General features: G+C 36.3%; 1 protein-coding gene across 2 annotated transcripts in view; it reads left to right on the forward strand.

Moving 5' to 3' along the window:
- Positions 1-19,979, forward strand: part of Atf1 (activating transcription factor 1) — a 45,274-nt gene extending 25,295 nt beyond the window's left edge. For both annotated transcript variants that reach the window (XM_020179915.2, XM_020179913.2), the window contains 5 exons: positions 477-577; positions 9,624-9,754; positions 14,275-14,454; positions 14,536-14,692; positions 18,498-19,979. In XM_020179915.2, the coding sequence (XP_020035504.1) occupies positions 477-577; positions 9,624-9,754; positions 14,275-14,454; positions 14,536-14,692; positions 18,498-18,642 (714 nt within the window). In that variant the 3' untranslated portion in view covers positions 18,643-19,979. The remainder of the gene's footprint in view (positions 1-476; positions 578-9,623; positions 9,755-14,274; positions 14,455-14,535; positions 14,693-18,497) is intronic.
- Positions 19,980-21,972: the final 1,993 nt, after the last annotated feature.

Here is a 21,972-nt window from a genome sequence, read left to right on the forward strand (position 1 = left end):
TTGCCTTCCAGATTGGTATATCTAGCGCAGACTTCTTCCCTGACCTTCAGGCTTGTATATTCAGCAGTCTCCTCGTTGTGGGCAAATGGATATCTAATAGGCTTTCAAACTCAGCCATATCCAAAATCCATATCAGATAGCATTAAGTGATTTACAAAACAAAATCTTTAATGTCCACCAGTGTAGAAATAAAGTGGAAATTGAAATCAGAGTTTGGTCTTAACTCTAGTAGAATAATATTGCTTCTTTAGGGGAACAGACTTTATTCTTAGCTCTAGGCTTACTGTATTGTATGCCCCTTAATTACTTTGAGCTCCTGGAGTAAACTTACCCCTTTTTCCACTTCCTTTTGTTCCTTTCTTTTAGACCTTAGATTTAATATACAAATGAGTTTGGTAATTTCTTTTGAAAGTAAAAACTCAGTTCTTATTCCCACCTGTATTCTTCATCATACTAAGACCAGTTCTGATTTTTAGGTATCATCTTTATCAGAAAGTGAGGAATCTCAGGACTCATCTGACAGCATAGGCTCCTCACAGAAAACTCACGGGATCCTAGCACGGCGCCCATCTTACAGGTCAGTACTCTCTTGTACTAACCCCTGCAGGTGTTATATTACCAGATGAGTTAAATGGTGCTGTGTAAATGAAATTAAAGAGGGAATGTGTTAAGAGAGATTGGAGCCAGATTATTTAGGGCTAAATTTGATAGACCAAAGAATTCAGACTTCTGACAAAATACTAAATATCCATATTTACTTCTACGTATTTCTAATAGCAATACAAAAGCAGGACTAGAGACTTTAGGAATTCAACTACTTTGTGTTCACCTTCTTATCTTAGCTTCCTAACTCTGGGCCTTTGTTCCCTATATGTTTCTTTGTCTGAAATACTTTGTTCTACATTCTGCATAATTCCCACACATAACTTTCCATAAGCTTCTCTGATTACCTCTTTCTGACTGGCCCAAGACCAGACCAGGTCTTTCTTCTATGGCATCCTTCTACTGACCTCAGTTATATTACTTAACTCATCCTATTGGAATTCCACTTTATTTAAGGCATGACTCATGCATTATTATTTTTTGTGATCCTAGGGCCTAGCACAGTGACCATCCCATAGTAGATGCTCAGGAATTACTTGATGAATGAATGGAAAGATGGAAGTAGTACAAGTAATTGAAGAAAACTTTCAAAATAATCTATGATTTTATATTAGTGGAATATCTTTGTGGTGACTGAATTTCAGGCACTTCTATAAGCCTGGTGACTATGTGTTAGGAGAGGGAGATATAAAATGACAAAACATTTTCTTTGGGACATAGAAGAAAATGCAAGAGGATTTTAGATGATATGAGAGAATTATATATAGGGTACATTCAGTCCTCTCTGGTGAAATTAGTAGTAAAGATTTCATAGATGATGTGACTTGTGCCACCACCAATCTGTTGATTTTTGTGAAACTGGAGCTGCTTTAGCTGAGGGACAGTGTAATCTGATATTGTGTTCCCTAAGTGCTATTTAAAGTGGTATCTTTGTTGCAGGGGAAAAATAATTGGTCTATTCTGGGAATTGAGAGTTTAATATGAACAGAAGAAGTTTAGCAAAGAAAGGTAAACAGGAACCAGATTGCTTACAGCCTTGTTACCTTCCTCAGGAATCTGGACTCCATTGAACAAATAGGCAATGAACAGATATGTTAGCTTTGCATACTATGATAAAACAAATTCTTAAAGGGGAAAGATTTGGGTTTGTTTTGTATTTTGGGTGAGACTGGGGTTTGAAGTCAAGGATACCCAATTGCAAAGCAGGTGCTCTACCTTGAGCTACACCTCCAGTCCATTTTGCTATGGTTATCTTAAGAGATAGGTCTTGCAGACTATTTGCCTGGGCTGGCCTCAAACCATGGTACTCTCAGTCTTAGCCTCCCAAGTAGGTAGGATTATAGGCATGAGCCACAGGCATCTGGCAAAGAGGAAGAGTTTATTTGACTCACCGTTTTGAACATTTGACTCCATGAAAATTGACTCCATTGCTTTGGGTTTGTGGCAAGGAGTATGTGGTAAAGCAAAGCTATTTATCTCATAGCAGACACAAGGTGAAGGAGAAATGAGAAGTCTTAAGGTCCAATAACTTCTTCCCACTAGGCCCCCATCTCTATAAGTTCCACCACTTCCCCTCCAAAAGAAACCACCATTGATGACCAAGCCTTTAATGCTTGGGCCTTTAGGGGCCACTTACTTAAAACAAAGCGACTAACAAAAAATTTTGAGATTTTTAGATGGAAACCCTTAAGAGTGAACCTGTGGGCTAAGGGCGTGGCTTAGTGGTAGAGTACTTGCCTAACATGCACAAGCCCTGGGTTTAATTCAGAGCATCACAGGGGAAAAAAAACAAAAAACATTTTGTAGACTCTTCTTGCTGGGTGTGGTGGCACCTACATATATTTCTAGTACTTAGGCTGAGATAGGAGGATTGTGAGCTCATGGTTAGCCTGGGCTACATAGAAGACTCTGTCTGAAAAACAAACAAACAAACAAAAAGAGTGAGGACTGCAGATGTGGCTGAAGTGGCAGAGCATATGCTTAGCAAGCATGAGGTCCCAAGTTCAAGCCCCAGTATTGCCAAAAAAAACAGTATGAAAACTGTAAGAAGCTGAAAGGAATAATACACTATTAACTAACAGCAGCAGATACAACAAATGACATTATATCCCTCAGGACTTCAACTAATGAAATGACTAGAGACTTTAGTATAATTAGAACTGTGAAAGATACAGAGATGTCATCAAAACCCTAATATTACAATAAGAGACTGGGGTGGGGGTGGCTCAAGTGATAGAGCACTTGCCCAGCAAGCACCAGGCCCTAAATTTAATCCCCAGTACCTTGAAAATAAAGTAAAACTGGAAATGAAAGATGCTAAAGTTTTTTGAAGAATTTTAAGTAAGTTTTATAAACTGAAGAATTAAGTAACTGGAAGATAAGGCTCTGAGTAAATTCCCTAGAATGGAGCACAGTAAGATAAATATTAGAGACCCAGATAATAGAATGAGAAAGTTCAACACAATGTACATTTAATAATACTCAAAAAGAGAGAATGGGGAAGGGCACTTCCAGCTTCTATTGTCTTTAGGAGGAAAGGTAATGACTGGTATTTCCAGGAAATGAATTCCTCAGCTTTGGAAAGCAAGGTCCCAAATAAGATAAATTAATATAAACCTACATTTGAATGTATCTTATAAAATTAACACCAAAGTTAACAAATAAGATTTCTTTTTTTCCTTGTGGTACTGGCAATTGATGAACTGAGAGTCTTGCAGCTAGTAGCTACACTCCAGCCCAGGTAAACATCTTAAAACTTCTAAAAGAAAGAAGACAGATTACCTAGAAATGAGTGACCATGAAGCCAACAATAGATTTTTTTGAACAGCAGCATTAGAAGATATGAAGTGAGTATCTGTACTCACCTGGACAACCACTCAAAAATGATGATGAAAGACTGTAGCTCAGTGGTAGTGTGTGCTTAGCATTTATAAAGCCCTGCCCTGCTCCCCCAAAAAAGGAAAGGATTCTATTGGAGTTTTAAATTATTTTTAGATTTATCAGAGACTTAAAGGCAGTCACCACCAAAAGAATACAAATAAAAAGTTCAGTTTCCAAATAGTGAGGCTCTCCCAAACAAAACAGCTCCTGGATCAAATACTTTTTAATGCATTATGTGCTTACAGAAAATAATGAAACTCTCTTACCATACACCCCTAATAAGCAGAAAAGATATATACATACAAGCATAGGAGCTGAAACCAGAATGGGGAACAAAAAGAAAAATGCAAAACAGGGCACACTCATTAACTTTGCTGCAGAAAGGAAGTCTGAACCTGAATTTTCTTCATTAAGCAGGAGTCTCTGAAGGAGGCTAGAACACCTGAGAAGAGACTTCCCAAAGTTAAGTTTTCTGGATTGCCATAGGTTAGGATCAAATACGAATTCAGTCAGAAATCATCAAACATACATGGAAGTGAACTACCACAAGTGAAAATCAAGAGAAACAATATAAACAATAAGTGCAGAAAAAAAGCATTTGATAAAATTTAACACCCAATCATAAGGTTTTAGCAAATAAATAATAAAAACAGGTTTCTGTAGACTTTGAAAACTGAACTATATCTAGAAGAAGCCATATCCCAACTCCTAAGCTGGTCACTACCTGATGTACCAATAGAACACATTTCAGTAACATTGCAAACTAAACTGACACTGGAAGTGCATAGAAGACTAATCAGAACTTCCACCTTGGACACAATTAGATTGATAGTCTGCTAAAACAAGAATTTAAAGAATCTGGTAGCATAGTATTGAAAATGTCCAAAATAACTTGGCAGAATACCTGAAAGAAAAATCCCAGTTTTCTAAGGAAAGATTATCAATATATGCCAAAATCTAGATAACAGAGATATTGCAATTATATGGTAGAGACTAAAGGAATTATTATTAAAATGTTCCAGCAAGTATGCATGAATCCTCTTGAAATAAATGGGAAGATACAAAGTCTTAACAAAAAATATAGATATAAAGACAAAAGAGAAGTTTTAGAATGGAGAAATATAGTAACCCAAATAAAACCAACACTGGATGGATTTAACAGGAAAATGAGATGAAAGAGAAAATAGTTGGTCAATTTTAAAGATTAAGGATATTATCCAGTCTAAACAATAAAGATTAAAAGGACTGAAAAGAGAACCTGTGAGACAAATGCATAAGGTCTTAATATTTGTATCATTAACAGATGTAAGCCTGCAGATTCAAAAAGATCAGCAAACCCTAATCAGGGAAAAAAAGAAAAAAGTTGCCCAGATACACCACAGTCCAACTTCTGATAACTTAATGACAAAGAAAACTGGTGTACTAACAGAAAAGTAGCACATTGCTTATAAATGTTTAAAGAAATGAATTATTAACCCTGACATCTGTAGCTAGTGAAAATATCTTTCAGAAATGGAGGTGAACTGTTCACATGAAGGAAAACTTAAAGAGAACTCCTTATGAACAGAACTGCTCTAAAATAATTACTAAGAAAGTTCTTAAGACAGAAACCAGGAAGGTTAGGAATGAAGAAATAGCACCAGAAATATGTAGGCAAAATGGGTTAAACTGGGCATACTGGCACATGCCTGTAATCCTAGCACTCGGGAGTCCTAGGCACAAGGATCATGAGTTTGTGGTTAGCCTGGGCTACATAATATTTTCAAAAAAAACAAACAAAAGCTACACAGATTTAGTTAAAATTATAATAAGTTAAAATGGAATTCTGAAAATTTTTCAAATAAACTAAAAGAATGCAGGTGAAGAGAAACAGGAATTTTAAAAAGAATAAAGAGAAAGAAAGTAATAAAATAGTAGATCAACTAGGCAGTGGTGGCTCACTCACGCCTGTAATCCTAGCTACTTGGGAGGTGGAGGATCACCGTTTGAAGCCAGCCTGGGCAAACAGTTCAAGATCCTCACTTGAAAGAATCCATCACAATAAAGGGCTGGTGGAGTGGCTCATGCAGTAAGAGTGCCTGCCTAGCAAGCTTGAGGCCCTGAGTTCAAACCCCAGTGCCATCAAAAAAAAAAAAAAAAAACTACATAAAAACTTGTACATCAATGTTCATGGCAGTATTGTTCTTATTAGCAAGAAGTGGAAGCAACCCAAATGCCCACCAGCTGATGAATGATACACAAGGTTTGTTCATAGAGTGGAATATTATTTAGCAAAAAAAAAAAAATGAAGTACTAATACATGCTTTAGTATAGGTGAACCTTGAGTGTGCATATTTTTGCATGATTCCATTTATTTATTTATTTATTTATTTATTTATTTATTTATTTATTTATTTATCCTAAACTATTCCAGTTTAGGCAAATTTATAAAAACAAAGTAGACTGGACTCAGTTATAGAGTGCTTGCCCCTGAATTCAATCCTAGCACCACCAAAAGAAAAAAAAAAGAGAGAGAGCTATTGAGGCTGGCGGGGTGGCTCAAGTGGTAGAACACCTACTTTGTAAGCGTCAGGCCCTGAGTTCACACCCCATACCACAAGAAAAAAAGGAAAGAAGGAAGATAAAAAGGAAAAAAAATAGATGGATGGTTGCTTACAGCTAGGAGGAGGGAAGAGAAGAATGGGGGTTATTGAACTGCTGAGGGGTACTCGGTTTATTTTAGGAGTGAACAAAAACATGATAATGGTAATGGTTGTACAACCCTGATAATACATTTAAAGCACTGTGTTATATACTTAATTGATGGTTAATTGTATAGTAAATGAATTGTATTTCAAAACTGTTTTTCCTTTAAAAAGACAAAGATAATTAGAATGAATTTTCACAAATGACTCACTTCAAATATAATTATATATCTAGCTAGGTTTTAAAGTAAAAGGATGGCTAAAGAGAGGCCAGAAAAATACTAATGTGAATTAATGTGGCTCTATTAACATCATACAAAATAGATTTGGAACAAAGGGAGATAGTACATAATGATAGTTCAAGAAAGTAATAAGCAATACAAATGTGTATGCACCTTAAAAAAAATTCAAAACACATGGGTTAAAAACTAACAACTGAAAAGAAAAAGAGCAAATCCAGTTATAGATGAAGATTTTAGTACACCAAGTTTAGTATTTAATAGAACTTATAGTCAGAAAATAAGGTTATAGAAAAAGTTAACACCTGCAACCAGCAGCATCTAATTGACATTTCTGGACACTTCACCAAATAGCTTTAGAATGAACATTATTTCCAAGAGCACAAATAACATCCAATAAGAAATACCTGGTCATAACAAATCTTAACAAATGTAGAACTGAAATTATGCATAATATGTTTTCATACTGGAATTAGAGTAGAAACCAATAATAGAAATATAATAGGAACATTTCCAAATACAGAAATTAAACAGCAACACTAAGAAATAATTCATTTGGGACTGAAGGAATGGCTCAAGCAGTAGAGCATCTGCCTTGTAAGCATGACATCTTGAGTTCAAACAGTGGTACCACCAAAAAAATAATTCCTTTGCCAAATGGGAAGTCTTAAGGGAAATAAAAAAATATTCTGAATTGATGAAAATAAAGAATATCAAATGTGGGTTGTAAATAAGTCAGTGAGGGAAATAGCAGTTGGAGGAAAGTATAGCATTAAGTCCTTGTGTCTCAAATGAATAAGCTCACACTTTCATAAATGAGGGAGGAAAAGAGCAAACCCCAAAACAAAGCAAAAGAAAAGAAATAATAGGTAAAGAGTAGAAATCCTAGCTATTTTGGAGGCTGAGAGCAGGAGGATGGAGGTTCGAGGCTAACCCAGGGAAACAGTCCATGAGAACTCCATCTCCAAAATGAACTGGAGATGTGGCTCAAGCAGTATAGTGCCTGCTTTGCAAGCATGAAGCCTTGAGTTCAAACTCCAGTTCACAAAAAATGGCGCCTGGAGTTCTGCCCTAGATCTTTAGGAGCATCAGATGGGAATCTGGATGGAACAGACCTCTCCAGATAATTTTAATACATAGGCAGGTTTTTTTTTTTTTTTTTTTCTACAAATGCCTTTACAATAGTCTTGTAGCCAGGCTCTGCAATCCTAGCCACTTAGGAGGCAGAGATCATGAGGATCCCAGTTTAAATCAGCCAGGGAAATAGTTTGCAAGACCCTAACATGAAAATATCCAATAGAAAAAAAAAGGGCTGATGGTATGGCTCAAGTGGTAGAGCACCTGCCTAGCAAGTGTGAAGCTCTGAGTTCAAAGCCCAGTACTGCTGAAAAAGAAAAAAAAAGTCAAACTGCAACTTCTGTTAATACAGTCTGTGTATTACCTCTTGGTAGAAACATTGTCCGGAGAAAGGAGAGAAAGCTGGAGAAGGATCTTAAACTTGTCACAGAGGAGCACATGAAAGAACTGAAAGTATATGGCCTAGAATAAAGACCACCTGTAGCAGTAGTCAAATATTGCAAAGTAGGGCATGGGTAAGTTAATGAGGTTAGGCTTAAATTTCTTTAGCTCCAGTTGGGTGGATCTAATTTTAAATCTAACCAAGGGAGAGCTCTCAGTGTTCAATAATAGAATGGTCTACTTTTTGTCAGTAGTGGGTGCCATATTTCTGGAAGTAGAAGTTGTGAGTAGTATTAAAAGGAATTTCCTCATGGCAAGGGGGGTTGGCATAGGTAACATGAAAGATTCCTTTTGTCTTTTTCATCTCTGTTCCTCTCATGAATCCCATTTACCAAATCTGAGTGATACCACTGGGATATTTACCTCTTTTTGCTAAGATAAGCAATTTATTGTGCATATTATAGTAGTATTTCTTTTTTCTTCTTTGTTTGTGGGACTGAGGTTTGAACTCAGGGCTTTGTGCTTGCAAAGCAAGCACTCTGCCACTTGAGCCATGCCTCCAGTTCATTTTGCTCTGGTTAATTTGGAGGTGAGAATCATGCAAACCATTTGCCTAGGCTGGCCTTGAACTGAGATCCTCCTGATCTCAGCCTTCTGAGTAGCTAGGATTACAGGAGTGAGCCACCAGTGCCGGTTTATAGTGCTATTTCTAAATCTCATTTCCTGAAAACTGTGGGCTTCTGTTCCACTATATATAGTCAAAGGTTGAAAAAGCAAAATTGATCTTTTTAAGTGAAAACTGACACTATTTAGATAATGAAAAGTACCTTACAATTAGTGAAATACCTCACAATGGAACCATCTTTCCTACAGGAGAAAGAAATTTTACAACAAGGCCTAGGTGTGTAGCTCAGTGGGAGAGTGCTTACCTAGCTTACACAGGACCCTAGGTTTGATTCCCAGCACCACAAGAAAAAAAACAAAAAAAACTTACTGTCTCACCCATAACTACAAGGGCCTTATACATAGAAAGGCTCATGTGTATATTTGTACTCAGTGTATAACTGTCTGTTTTCAGATAAACTGAAGTTCAAGTATCCTGGACCACATAATTATAAATACATGCTAAACAGAAACAGAAGGATTTTTTTTTTGGCATTACTGGTGTTTGAACTTTGGGCCCCATGCTTTGTAGACCAGTATTCAACCCCTTGAGCCACTCTGCCAGCCTTGTTTTTGTGTTAGTTTGTGAGAACCTGTCTCAAAAATACCTATTTGCCTGGGCTGGCAATGAACTGAGGTCCTCTTGATCTTTGCTTCCAAGTAGCTAGGATTATAGGTGTGAAGCACCAGCACCCCACCGGAAGGATTCCTCGACACAACAGTTTAGTTGTCTTGTAGATTTTTGAGACAGAGTCTTCTTACATTGCCCAGACTTGTCTTAAACTCTTGGGCCCAAGCAGTCCTCCTGTCTCAGCTTTGCAAGTAGCTGGGGCTACAGATGTGCACCACTGTGTCTGGCTAGTTTATTGTACTTTTAACCTGAGATTGAAAATGGTTTAGGGCCAGGTTGGGTGGTACATCCCTGTAATTGCAGCACTTGGGAGGCTGAGGCAGAAGGTTCATGTGTTCAAGGCCAGTTTAGACTACATAGTGAGACCCTGTTGAGAGAGAGAAGAGAGGAGAGAGACAGAAATGGTTTAGCAGTTTTGTAAAGGCAATCTCATTACCAACATTAATAGAGTTCTATTTTTCACAGAAAAATTTTGAAAGACCTCTCTTCTGAAGATACTCGGGGTAGAAAAGGAGACGGAGAAAACCCCGGAGTTTCTGCTGTCACTTCTATGTCTGTTCCAACTTCCATCTATCAGACTAGCAGCGGACAGTACAGTATGTATAGGATTTGTTTACACATGTAGACACACAAAACTAACTTTGCTGTGGAAAGAAGTGGTGTGCAGAAAGACTGTCATACTTTCATAGCAGTAACTGAAAGGACGTTGAGAATAATGCACAGTACTTTTCAGCATTATCTCATTTGCTTCTCACAACTTTGTGAGGTAGGTAGCTAACAATTTATGAGGGAACAGGGGCTTAAACAGTTAGATAACATTCCTGAGGTCACACGGCTTACAGGTAGTGGAGCCAGAATTCAGTTAAGTTATATTTTGTTTGTTTAGTTTTGGGTTTCTTTCTTTTTTTTAACAGAGGGACCCACACTTACTAGGCAGGTGTTCTGTCACTTGAACCACACCCCTAGGCCCAGTATTTAATTAGTTTGATTCTAGAGATAGAATTTTCCCTAAAACTTCACTGCCTCTTAGAGACTGCTCTTTTGGACACTAGCCAGTTAAATCCATGACCTTCATTCCAGTGGAAATTATATTTGGATTAGTTATACAGAAAAAGATTAAATATGAACATTGAATTTTTAGTTTGAAGTTAAGAAAGTTTGAATCAGAAGAATTCAGACTTGTGCAGTGTGATTTACAACATACCTACTGTGAATAACCAGGGGCTGATCACATTTAATCACTAAATCACTCTACCTGAAAATGTTAATAGGAAGATTACACCATACATAGAACAAAGAATGAGCATCCACTGGTAAAGAATCCTATCTGAGCCAGGCACCAGTGCCTTACACCTTTAATCCTAGCTCCTTGGAAGGCTGAGACCAGGAGGATCCCAGTTTGAGACCATCTTGGGGAAATACTTTAAGAGACCTCATCTCCAGAATAACCAGAGCAAAATGGACTTGGAGATGTGGCTCAAGTGATAGCGCCTGTTTTGCAGGTACAAAGCCCTGAGCTGAAACTTTGGTCCCACTTAAAAAAAAAAAAAAAAAAAAAAAAGCCCACCTAAGGACTAGGTGAAGATACAAAGGATGTAGACATGCAAATGTGGTCCTTGCCTTTAGTCAAAAGAGACAAAACACTTAGGATTTTTGCCTAAAAATTTAGGGATGAAGTCTATGGCTTATTAAAATAACATTTGACAAAACTAGCAAGATATAATGAATTAGACCTCTCAGTATTTTAAAGTTAAAGTTTTAGTTTGGTTTTCAGCATTTCTGATGAAAAATTTCAAACATACTAAAAGTTAAACAAGTATACAGCAGATATACACACACATGCACATCTGTAATTTTTTCTTTGATGTTGTTTGGATTTAGAATTAATATGCATAGAGACTTAACCATCTCTGAGATTTTCCCCATGCTTGCTTCATTTTTTACTTTCAAATCTTTTATCCATCATAATTGTCTTGCTTAAGGATTCAGGAGACTCCAATTTTTTTTTTCTAGTTTTCTAGTTTCTTCCCCAGTTTATGAGAATACACTATTTACATATTTCTGTCCATTTGTAGCTTACTGAAATGGGAATTTAGTGTAGGATGAAGGCAGTATTTAATACATTTGAAGTTCTATGGATTGGTACAGGCTTTTTCAGAGTTTTCTGACTATTCTAAATATTTTATTACTTGCAGTAAAATTCACTTTTGGGGGTTTTATAAGTTTTGATAAATGTGTGCAGAGTGTATACCACCATGAGCTACCACAATTAAGATTTTAATTCTCTTTTCCTAAGAAATTCACTTGTCCTCCCATTTTAATATCTCCCTCTACTCCTAACCTTAATCTTTAAGTCTAATTGGCTCTTGCCACAAAATATATGTCCCTTTATGATCTCCTCAACCACTACCACCACTACCACCACTACCACCATACCTCTTCAGTTTAGATTCTCATCTGAATTACTGCAGTAGGCTTCCAGTTGATCATATTTCTTCCATTCTTGATATAATTTAAATGTCAACTAGATCACTTCACATCTCCCCAAAATTCTCCAATGACTTTCTGTTAGGATAAAATCCAAGTCCTAAAAGCCATTACATTTGGAATCATCTTTGATTGCTTAAGTGTCACCTCCTTAGAGGGACAACTCTTAAAAACATGCTCCCCCTTGATTTAGTTTTCTTTACACCTCTATGTTATTCTTTTTAGCATTTATATATAATTTAAGTACATATTAGTTTAATTATAGGTTAACTTAGATTATTTTGTAACTTGTTCTCCCCACAAGAATGTAAGTTCCTTGAGTGAAAGAACCTTGTTTGTCTCATTCACAGCTATATTCTTAGCATGTAGAACCCAGCTTTCAGTTAAAATTGTTAAAAATAAGTGAATTTAGATAATATATAGAAAATGCCTCTGTAAAGACACATTAGAAACTGGGAGCACTGGTTACAAGGTAGAAACTTGAGCGTAGGGATCAGTAGCAGTTGAGAGGTTTACTTTGGGTAAATTTTTTTTCTTTACCATATACATGTATTACTGACATTCACTCCCTCCCCAAAATTTGTTTTAAAAGATAGCATATTAACAAGTTATATCAATATGGCTTATTCTGTGTTTGTGTGTGTGTGTGTGTGTGTCCCTGGGGTTTGAACTCAGGGCCTTGCCAATCAGGTACTCTACAGCTTGAGCCACCCCCCCCCCCCCCGCCGCCCCCAGCCACAATATGGCTTATTTTAAACCACTGAAAATTAGAATTGTAAAAATCACATAGAAACTTAAGCAAATATTTCAGATTATAGTTAAAATAGATACAATACAAACTCATATTGTAGGCAACAATGCTGAGATGATGGGAATGTTTTATATCTGCATTGCCCAATTCAGTAGTGATAAACCAGGTGGGACTGTTGAGTGCATGAAATATGGCTGGCGAAACTGAGGAACTGAATTCTTTATTCTAATTTTACTTAATGGTCACTTGAGGCTAATAGCTACTATACTGAACAGTGCAGCTTTAGAATAAATATAACCAGGTAAATACAGATGTTATACAAGAAAGGCTAGAAAAAAAATTCTGTATTACCATGTATATTTAGCAGTAAAACACATGCATCTACAGATACATATAATTTTGATATATATATATTACTTTTATTGATATATTCACATAGGAAAATCTGAGATGCACCAAAAATAATGGCTACCTCAAAATGTAGAGGTTGGTCACCTCATCCTGTCAGAAATAAACAGGGTTAGATAATGGGACTTTTTGTTTATATATTTATACTTACGTGATAAATGTGTGTGTGTGTATACACACACATACACACACACACACACACACACATAAAATGAGTGAGAGGGAAAAAGAATCCTAACAAATTGCAAATATAATTTCAAAACAAATCTCTGCATCTAAATTTTTTGGGCGGGGAGGAGAGTGGAACTGGATTTCACGCTTGCAAAACAGCACTCTACCACTTGAGCCAAGAAAAGTTTTTATGAGTATTTTTAAAGTCATGAATTAAAGTATATGGAAATAGCTGTGTGTGGCAATGGGGTAGAAATTATTAGAAACTCTAGAAAAAATTATTTTCAATTATAACACACACACCCCAACACACAATTGTATTTTGGCTTTGTGGCAACCCAAAGCATAAAAGGAGAAAAATGTTACATAAGAATGATTTGGAAAGAAGTACAGGAATGAGGTATTAGATACTGAATGGGATTAGTTGCAATTGCATAATGCTAAAAATGTTTTCTGTTTGAGCATGCCTTTTGGGTGTTTAGTTTAAGGGTAGAACAGTAACACAAATACAATTCAGTGTGAAAACCTTTGTGGGGAGTTAAGTAATGTGATCTACACGTGACTTTCTACTGACATGTTTTAACTCACAGCCTTGTGCTTGATAGGCAGGCACTCTGCTATTTGAACCATGCCCCCTGCCCTCTTTTTTTTTTTTTTTAATTTCTTTCTTAAAAAGTTAGCAATCAGCCGGGCACCAGTGGCTCACACACCTATAATTCTTGCTATTCAGGAGGCAGAGATCAGGAGGATCGGGATTCAGAGCCAGCCAAGGCAAATAGTTTGTAAGACCCTATCTCAAAAAATCCTGTCACAAAAAAGGGCTGGTGGAGTGGCTCAAGGCATAAGCCCTGAGTTCAGATCCCAGTATGGAAAAAAAAAATTAGCCATCGATGCCCTCTTCTAATGTCTCAGAATTTCTGGAAAGGCTGGAGGGACAGGCAGCATTTAAAAAAAAGAAGAGGGGAGGGAGGGGAAGGGGGCGGAGTGGGTGGTAAGGGAGGGGGTGGGGGCAGGGGGGAGAAATGACCCAAGCCTTGTATGCACATATGAATAATAAAACAATAAAAACAATTTAAAAAAAAAAGGAAAGAAAGAATTTCTGTACCAAATAGCAATTAGCATGGAATGACCCTTTCTCAGAAACAGAAGGACTCGGTGTAGCTGAGTGGTAGAGTACTTGCATAGCAAGCAAAACCCCTTGAATTCAATCTGCTGTGCCTGAGAAAAGTTTTTTCACCCTTCCTTTGAATTAGTGCATTGCATAGCCTTATAATAGCTATTTTCTCTCTTTGGTTAAAGTTGCCATTGCGCCAAATGGAGCCTTACAGTTGGCCAGTCCAGGAGCAGATGGAGTACAGGGACTGCAGGCATTAACCATGACAAATTCAGGCAGTACTCAGCAAGGCACTATTCTCCAGTATGCGCAGACCTCTGATGTACAACAAATACTTGTGCCTAGCAAGCAGGTGGTTGTACAGAGTAAGTATGCTTAACTGCCTTTGAAAGTCCCAAAGCACTTTCAAGGATACTTACAAATTAACACTTGTTTTGATTGTACAGCTGCATCAGGAGATATGCAGACATATCAGATCCGTACCACACCAGTTACTTCACTGCAACAAACTGTGGTGATGACATCTCCTGTGACTCTTACGTCTCAGACAGCTAAGACAGATGACCCCCAACTGAAAAGAGAAATAAGGTTGATGAAAAACAGGTAGGTAGTAGAATTACACTACCAAAATGGGTAAGATTTTTGCAAACCTCACAACATAACCAGATATTACTGGGAATTGTGTCGTTAGAAATAGGGAAAGACATTACTGAGTGTTGGATGGACTATGTCTGGTTCATTCCCAGTGGATTAGTGAGTCCCATTTTTCTGTGTCTTCTGTTTAGTACGTTACATGGCCTAGAGTTCTTCTGGTTTTATTATAGACTTTGAAATAGCATTGTTAAGCAAAGCTTTTCAAACATTTTGTCCTTGGGCTCACAGAGTTAAATGAAAATAATACAAGCATACCTCAGAGATACTGTAGATTTGGGTTTAGACCACCACTGTACAGTAAATCTCATACAGTAAAAGCAAGTCATGCAAATTTTTTTTCTTCAATGTATAGAAAAGGTATGTTTACCCAATTCTGTGGAATTATAGTGCAGTAGCATTATGTCCCTCCAAAATGATATAGCTACCTTAATTTAAAATGAATTGCTAAAAAGTGCTAACAGTCATCCTTTAGCAAGTCATATCTTTTTACTTGGTAGAAGGTCCTGCCTGAATGACATGATGAGAGTTGGGGTGGCTGTGGCAATTTCTTTCATTTATTATTATTATTATTATTTTGCTATACTGGGGCTTGAACTCAGAGCCTTCACCTTGAGCCACTCCACCATCCCTATTTTTATGAAGGGTTTTTCGAGATAGGGTCTCATGAACTATTTGCCCAGGCTGGCTTCGAACTGTGAGCCTCCTGATCTCTGCCTCCTGAGTAGCTATGATTAGGTGGCATGAGCCACCAGTGCCCATCTGCAATTTCTTACATTAAGACAAGAATGAGGTTTGCCATGTTGAGTTACTCGTTCTTTGATGAAAGAGTTCTCTGTAGCATATAGTGCTGTTTGATAACATTTTATCCATAGTATAATGTCTTTCAAAATTGGAGTCGATCCTCTCAAACCTCACTTTGCTTTATCACCTAAATCTATGTATTATTAAAATCCTTTGTTGTCATTTCAACAGTGTTCACACCATCTTCACCAACAACAGATTCCATCTCAAAAAACCACTTTATTTGCTTGTCCTTAAGCAACTCCTTATCTGTTAAAGTTTTTATTTTACCCTGAGACCAGCAATTTAATCGCATGTTCAAGCTCCACTTCTAATTCTGGTCTCTTGGTATTTCTACCATACCTGCAGTTACTTCAACTGTGGTTTGTTATTGTTGCTGTTTGTTTTTCTGGTGCAGTGGATGAAACCCAGGACCCCATACATGCTAGGCAAGCACTCTACCACTGAGCTACACCCTCAGCGCATTCCTCCCCTGAATTCTTGAACTCTCCAAAGTCATCCATGAAGGTTACAGTCAACTCCCAGAGTCCTAGTAATGTTGATATTTGACTTCTTCCCATCCATCACAAATGTTGTAATGGCATTTAGAATAGTGACTCTTTCCCAGAAGGTTTTAAATTTGCTTCACCCGTATCTATCAGATGAATCACTATGGAAGCTAAAGCCATGCAACATTCATTTCCTAAATAAGATTTGAAAGTCAAAAATTAGTCCTTGACCCACAGCTACAGAACGGATGTGTTAGCAACATGAACATATCATTAATCTATTGTATATCTCCACCAGAGCTTAGGTGACCAGATGCATTGTCAGTGAGTAGTAATATTTTTAGAGAAATCTTTTCTCAGCAGTTCTCAACAGGGCTTTAAAATAGTCAGTAAGCCATGTTGTAAACAGATGTGTCGTCACCCAGGCTTTGTTCTATTTATAAAGCATAGGTAGATTAGATTTAGTATATATAATTCTTACGGACCTAGAATTTTGAGCTGGTAAATGAGTATTGGCTTAAAGTCCCCAGCTTCATTAGTCCCTAATTGACCTGTCCTTTGAAATTTTTTTTTCTTTTTTGAAATCCACATGCTTATTTTATTTCCATTAGAAAAATATTACTTATATAAAATTTTGGTCTACTTTCTTCTCTTAATACTGTTGACATTTGAATACTTAATTTTACTCATCACATATCTAACGTGAGAACTAAATATTTAGCTCATTAAGTTAGTAAGATTTAATTATGTGTGCTCTTTCTTACTTCTCAGGAACAATACCTCATCCTTCCTACACTAACTCATCTTTTCCTTTGAGTAACTATGTAATTAGTGTCTCCTTTAACATCTAGCAGTATGAGTGTGTATTAGTGTAATTTATTGCATTATTATCTAATCTTCGAATCTTGTCAAATTTCCCTGTGATGCGGTATTTCCATAATAACCAGATTATTTTAATTATACTTACACTTCCCAACATCAATTGTAAAAATTAAGATGTTAATTTAATGACAAGATGGAAATTCCACAAACACTGGGTCCACTTATAGTGATGCTATTGCAAGAAGTTCTTGAACAACTATTGCTTTAATATTAACCCAGCTTCCTTTGGGCAAAGCTGCAACCTGGTAGGCAGTTACTCTTGAAATACTGTTTGTAGATTGCATTGACAGTACCAAAGTCATTTATGTCAGCCAGCAAAACAGTTGTTTTTACCACATCAGTGAAGTCACAGCCTACAGCTTTCAGAACTTCTCCCATGTTTGTAAGAGCTTGTGTAGTTTCTTCCACTACCCCTCCTGGTACAAGCTGTCCACTTGCAGGGTCCATGCCTACATGTCTTGAAAAGTATATGGTCCTATCAACTAGCACAGTTTGACTGTACGGACCTGTGCAGGATAGAGAATTAGAGAAATGTCACTTAAAATCCACAATGTCTGGATTCATGGTCCTGCCCACCCCCCGAACCACCCCTTTCTGTTGGAAAGCACTTAACCCAGGCTCCAACATATTGTCATACATTGAGGTCTAACAAGCCCAAGTCTAGAAACACAGAGGACAAAAAAGATTAGGATAATTCTAACAAAAATCTTTGAGATGTAGATACTATTATTTTCTCTTTTTTGAGCCAAGGATACATAAAGGCCTAGAGAGATCACATGATTTGCCCAAGGTTATGCTGCTTAGTAAGTGGTAGAGGTACAATTTATTTTGCTTTGTTTTATTTTTTATTGTTTTACAAGCAAAACAGGAAGTAGAACCCCCAGAGCTAGAAGTAGTCCCAAGAGAGAGTTGCCCACAATTTAAATTCAGGGATCCAACTAGGCGTGGTGGTACACACCTGCAATCCCAGCATTGGTGGGGCTAAGGCAAGAGGATCATGAGTTTGAGGCCAGAATGGGTTACATAGTAAGACTCTGTCTCAAAAATCCAAAAAGTAAAAATTAATAAACACAGCGATCCAGGTTTAAAACATTTATTGCCTGGCATATATGTAGCTCGGTGGTAGAGCACTTACTTGCCAAGCATGTGCAAGGCTTTGGGTTCAATCCCTAGCACTGAAAATAAAAATCTGTATATTTAATGCAGAAACATCAAAACAGTATATAAAACAAGATACTATATAGTATAACAAAACTTAAAAAATACCTAATATATGTGACTTACATGCGACTTCACAGAAATGTTCTAAGAGGCCATGAGTGATCAAGAACTGATTGTTAGCAATTCAAACTTAACTAAAAATTAAAGAGGAACCCATAAATTTTACTTTGGTATGTATTCAAGAGAAATGAAACTTGGGGGCCGTGGAAATCTTGCAAGGCGAGGGCTACGTAGGCAGCTCTGTAGATGATGCTTTTAAGTTTTTAGTTGAGGGATTAAAAATGAGCAGGGAAAATTACTGAAATAATTTATGTTTAAAGAACATGAAATTTTTTTTCTAACACTTTTAAAAATATATTTAGAGAAGCTGCTCGAGAATGTCGCAGGAAGAAGAAGGAATATGTGAAATGCCTGGAAAATCGAGTTGCGGTCCTGGAAAATCAAAATAAAACTCTAATAGAAGAGTTAAAAACTTTGAAGGATCTTTATTCTCATAAAAGTGTTTGATTCCTAAAGTATTTTGTGGACCTGCCTAAAAATTAGATGGATTTTTTTAGTGGAGTTTTATAAATTAAAAAGGTCAAAAGTGAAGCTGAGTTTAGGCTTGTGCCATGCAGAGGCATATGTCTTATTACAAGCGATCTGGTGACAGATAATAAAGTGGAAGACGACCTCAAGGACACTGCCGGCACAACTGGAAGCTCTGTAAAAGTTAAACACACTGAACAGGAAGAAGAAAGGCGCTCTCAGCAACTCTAGTTTTCTAAATAGTACTAATTGTCAATCCAAAAATGGCAGATAAGATAAAATTTGGTAAATTGAATGTTTTCAAGTAAATCAGTTTACCCTCTAGATTTGCATTTCTTAATGTTTCCTGAAACTTAACCTTTCTCAGTTATATGTGGTTGTGTGTGTGTTGCTATGAATAAATTCTAAATTACAAATATAAAAGAAAACCTAATACATTACTAAATATATAAATTATGTGTTCTGATTGATTATGTATACTTGTTCTATTGTCAAGTCTTTAAAATGGGTTTTTAAACGTTTGTTGAACTTGAGAGTTTTTGAGACTGGGTTAACCATTTTTGACGTTTTTGTCCTATTGGGCCTCTAAGGTACATGAATGGAGTGTAGTGATTTTATAACATTTTGTATCAGAATGGAAAGAACTGTTTAAAAGTTTGATACTTTTAAGTAGTTTGGTTTTTGCTTACTCTGGTAAGGTTGATTTTTTACAAATATGTAACAAATTGGTTTTTTTGATTCTACATCCTGTATGCAAGTTGAAATATCCATTACTTATCTGTTGTGCTTTGATGGAATGAAATGTTTACATAAGTCCTTAAAATATTTTTTAGAAAACCTAAAAATGCATACCAAAGTTTTTCCAAGAAGATTTTATAATCAATTTAATGTAAGGTTTATCAGGTTCTAAAATAGCAGTTATTGAGGTAATTTTATGTTAGAGACTATTTTGTAATGTAGTGAATGGTACCTTTATAAGAAAAGTGACTGCCAATATATTTTTATAGCTAATCTTTATAAATTCTAATGTTGAGTTTTTAATGATTGTTTTAAATGTTTATATAGTTTAGTAAAAAAATTTTGATCTCAAAGTATCATTTTTATATTATGGGAAGTAAAGCTTTCAGATTGGCTGAGTTGAATTGGCTAAGTTTTATAAGCAGTTTATTTAGAAGTTCAAAATGTGGTCAGCATACCAGTGTTTAACCTCTGTATTCTAATTTGTATACATTTTGAAACTATATTGCAAAACTGTTGTTTGCTTCTTATATGTTTCATAGTGTTGTCTGAAATTAAAGCACATTTGATAAAATTAAGTTTGCTGAATATAAAATATAATGCTTGATATATGAACCACAACCTTTGTTAACTATACTACCTTTAGTACATTTTTATTTTTTGGTGGGACTGGGGTTTGAACTTAAGGCTTTGAGCTTGCAAACATTCACTCCACCACTTGGGCCACACCTCCAGTCCATTTTGCTGTGGTTATTTTGGAGCTGGGGTTTCACAAAGTATTTGCCCAAGTAGGCCTCCAACTGAGATCCTCCCAATCTTAACTTCCCAAGTAGCTAGGATTACAGATGTGAGCCACCGGCGCCCAGCTTACTTTTAATGTTAAAGCAAGGATAAATTTATGGTTCTGGTCTACACAACCTGTTTTAAAGGGGGAATGTATTTCTATTGAATTAGTTACAATAAATTAAAAATTTTTATACAAGTGCTTAGGATATTAGGGAGGCTAGTATGTAGAAATACTTACTTGATGAATTCATGACTGATCCTTCTGATGACAATTTTCATTAGAAGGATCTTTTAAAATGGGATTCCACTGACTTGGCAGCAGTTTGTAGAAAGAAAAAAAAATTACATCACTAATGAGACTGCGTACATCACTTACTATCTTGTGTAAAGTCAGAACCTCAAAGTGGTGACCCATTAGGCCTGAAAAATAGGAGGTATGGTGTCAGTAGGTTATACCAAACACTTAATAGAGTCTAGGGTACACGTTACGCTGGGCCACAACAGTTCTTAGTGCCTTAACAGCTGGGTATCTGCAGACTTCTGTAGACCCTTGCTCACTAGACCCAGTCACTCATTCCACCTGTATGTAATACACTGGGCATACCATTGATGGTACTGTTAGTGCATATAAATTATTTTCCTGGCTGTTTTTGTAACTGAGATCAGTGTGATCAAAATTTTCATAATAATTTATAGTCCAAATGTGAAATGTTTCAAAATGCAATTGACCAAACTCAACTATTTTACATAATAAATTTTTATAAACTTATACACTTACTGATAGAAACAATTACTGCCCACAAATACACACATCTAGACATGTCAAATCCTTTTAATTTTGTTGAACAGAGCATGAAGAATGGGTATTTACTAGAGCTTTGGAAATCTTAATATATTTGTTCTTTGAACAGTTACTGTGTTGAAGTTACCAGGCTAAACCTGCATTTTCCTCCAATTAAGGCAAAGGAAATAGAATATCCAAAATGAGTTTTGAAAAAACAAAAATTTAATATGGGAGGTGTACAGAAATATCTGTTAGAGTTGAAAATTAAATAACTAGTTCTCACAATGGCAGTTCAAGTTCCCAAAAAAAGATGTTAAAAATTGAAAGTAAAATTTGACTAAAGGTTTAATAGCTAATTTAAAGAATAGGTTGTAGTCAATATGTCCTAGCTTTATAAAATATAACAATTTACAGTAATGAACATCATTTACTTTTTTTTCTTTTTTGGCAGCACTGGGGTTTGAACTCGGGCTCATGCTTGGTAGGAAAGCTCTCTACCACTTGAGCCACTCCGTCAACCCAACATCATTTACTCTTATAAAAAAAAAAAAAAGACTTTATTTTATATGTTGCTTTTTTTTGAAATGCCTGTACACTTTATTAAGATCATTTCTGAGTAGGACATGTAACAATATTTCTAATTTGCCTAAGCATTAATAAATACGCTAAACCTTTTAAGTTACACAATAAGCGTAAGTTTGACTATATATATTGCTTCTTTAAGCAAAAACTGTAATATAGGAAAATAACCCATCCAGAATGCAGAATTCCAAAGGCTGTTCTAGGGAGAGCTCATCAGGAATCTTTTGAGGGACGTGGTTTTGAGGAAGTCCAAGCCCCACCAATCCATACAACCCCCCCCTTTTTTTTCCTAAGAGATTGTGATAACTAGGTCCCCTTTTTTTAGTATATGTTTCTTTCTACCAAACATAGGCATTAGAAATCAATGTCTTCTGCCATTTCATCATTGAGATCTTTTTCTGCCAAGGTGACAGGATTAT

The sequence above is a fragment of the Castor canadensis genome, chromosome 8 (assembly GCF_047511655.1).
Source record: "Castor canadensis chromosome 8, mCasCan1.hap1v2, whole genome shotgun sequence".
In the NCBI taxonomy this organism is placed as follows: domain Eukaryota; kingdom Metazoa; phylum Chordata; class Mammalia; order Rodentia; family Castoridae; genus Castor; species Castor canadensis.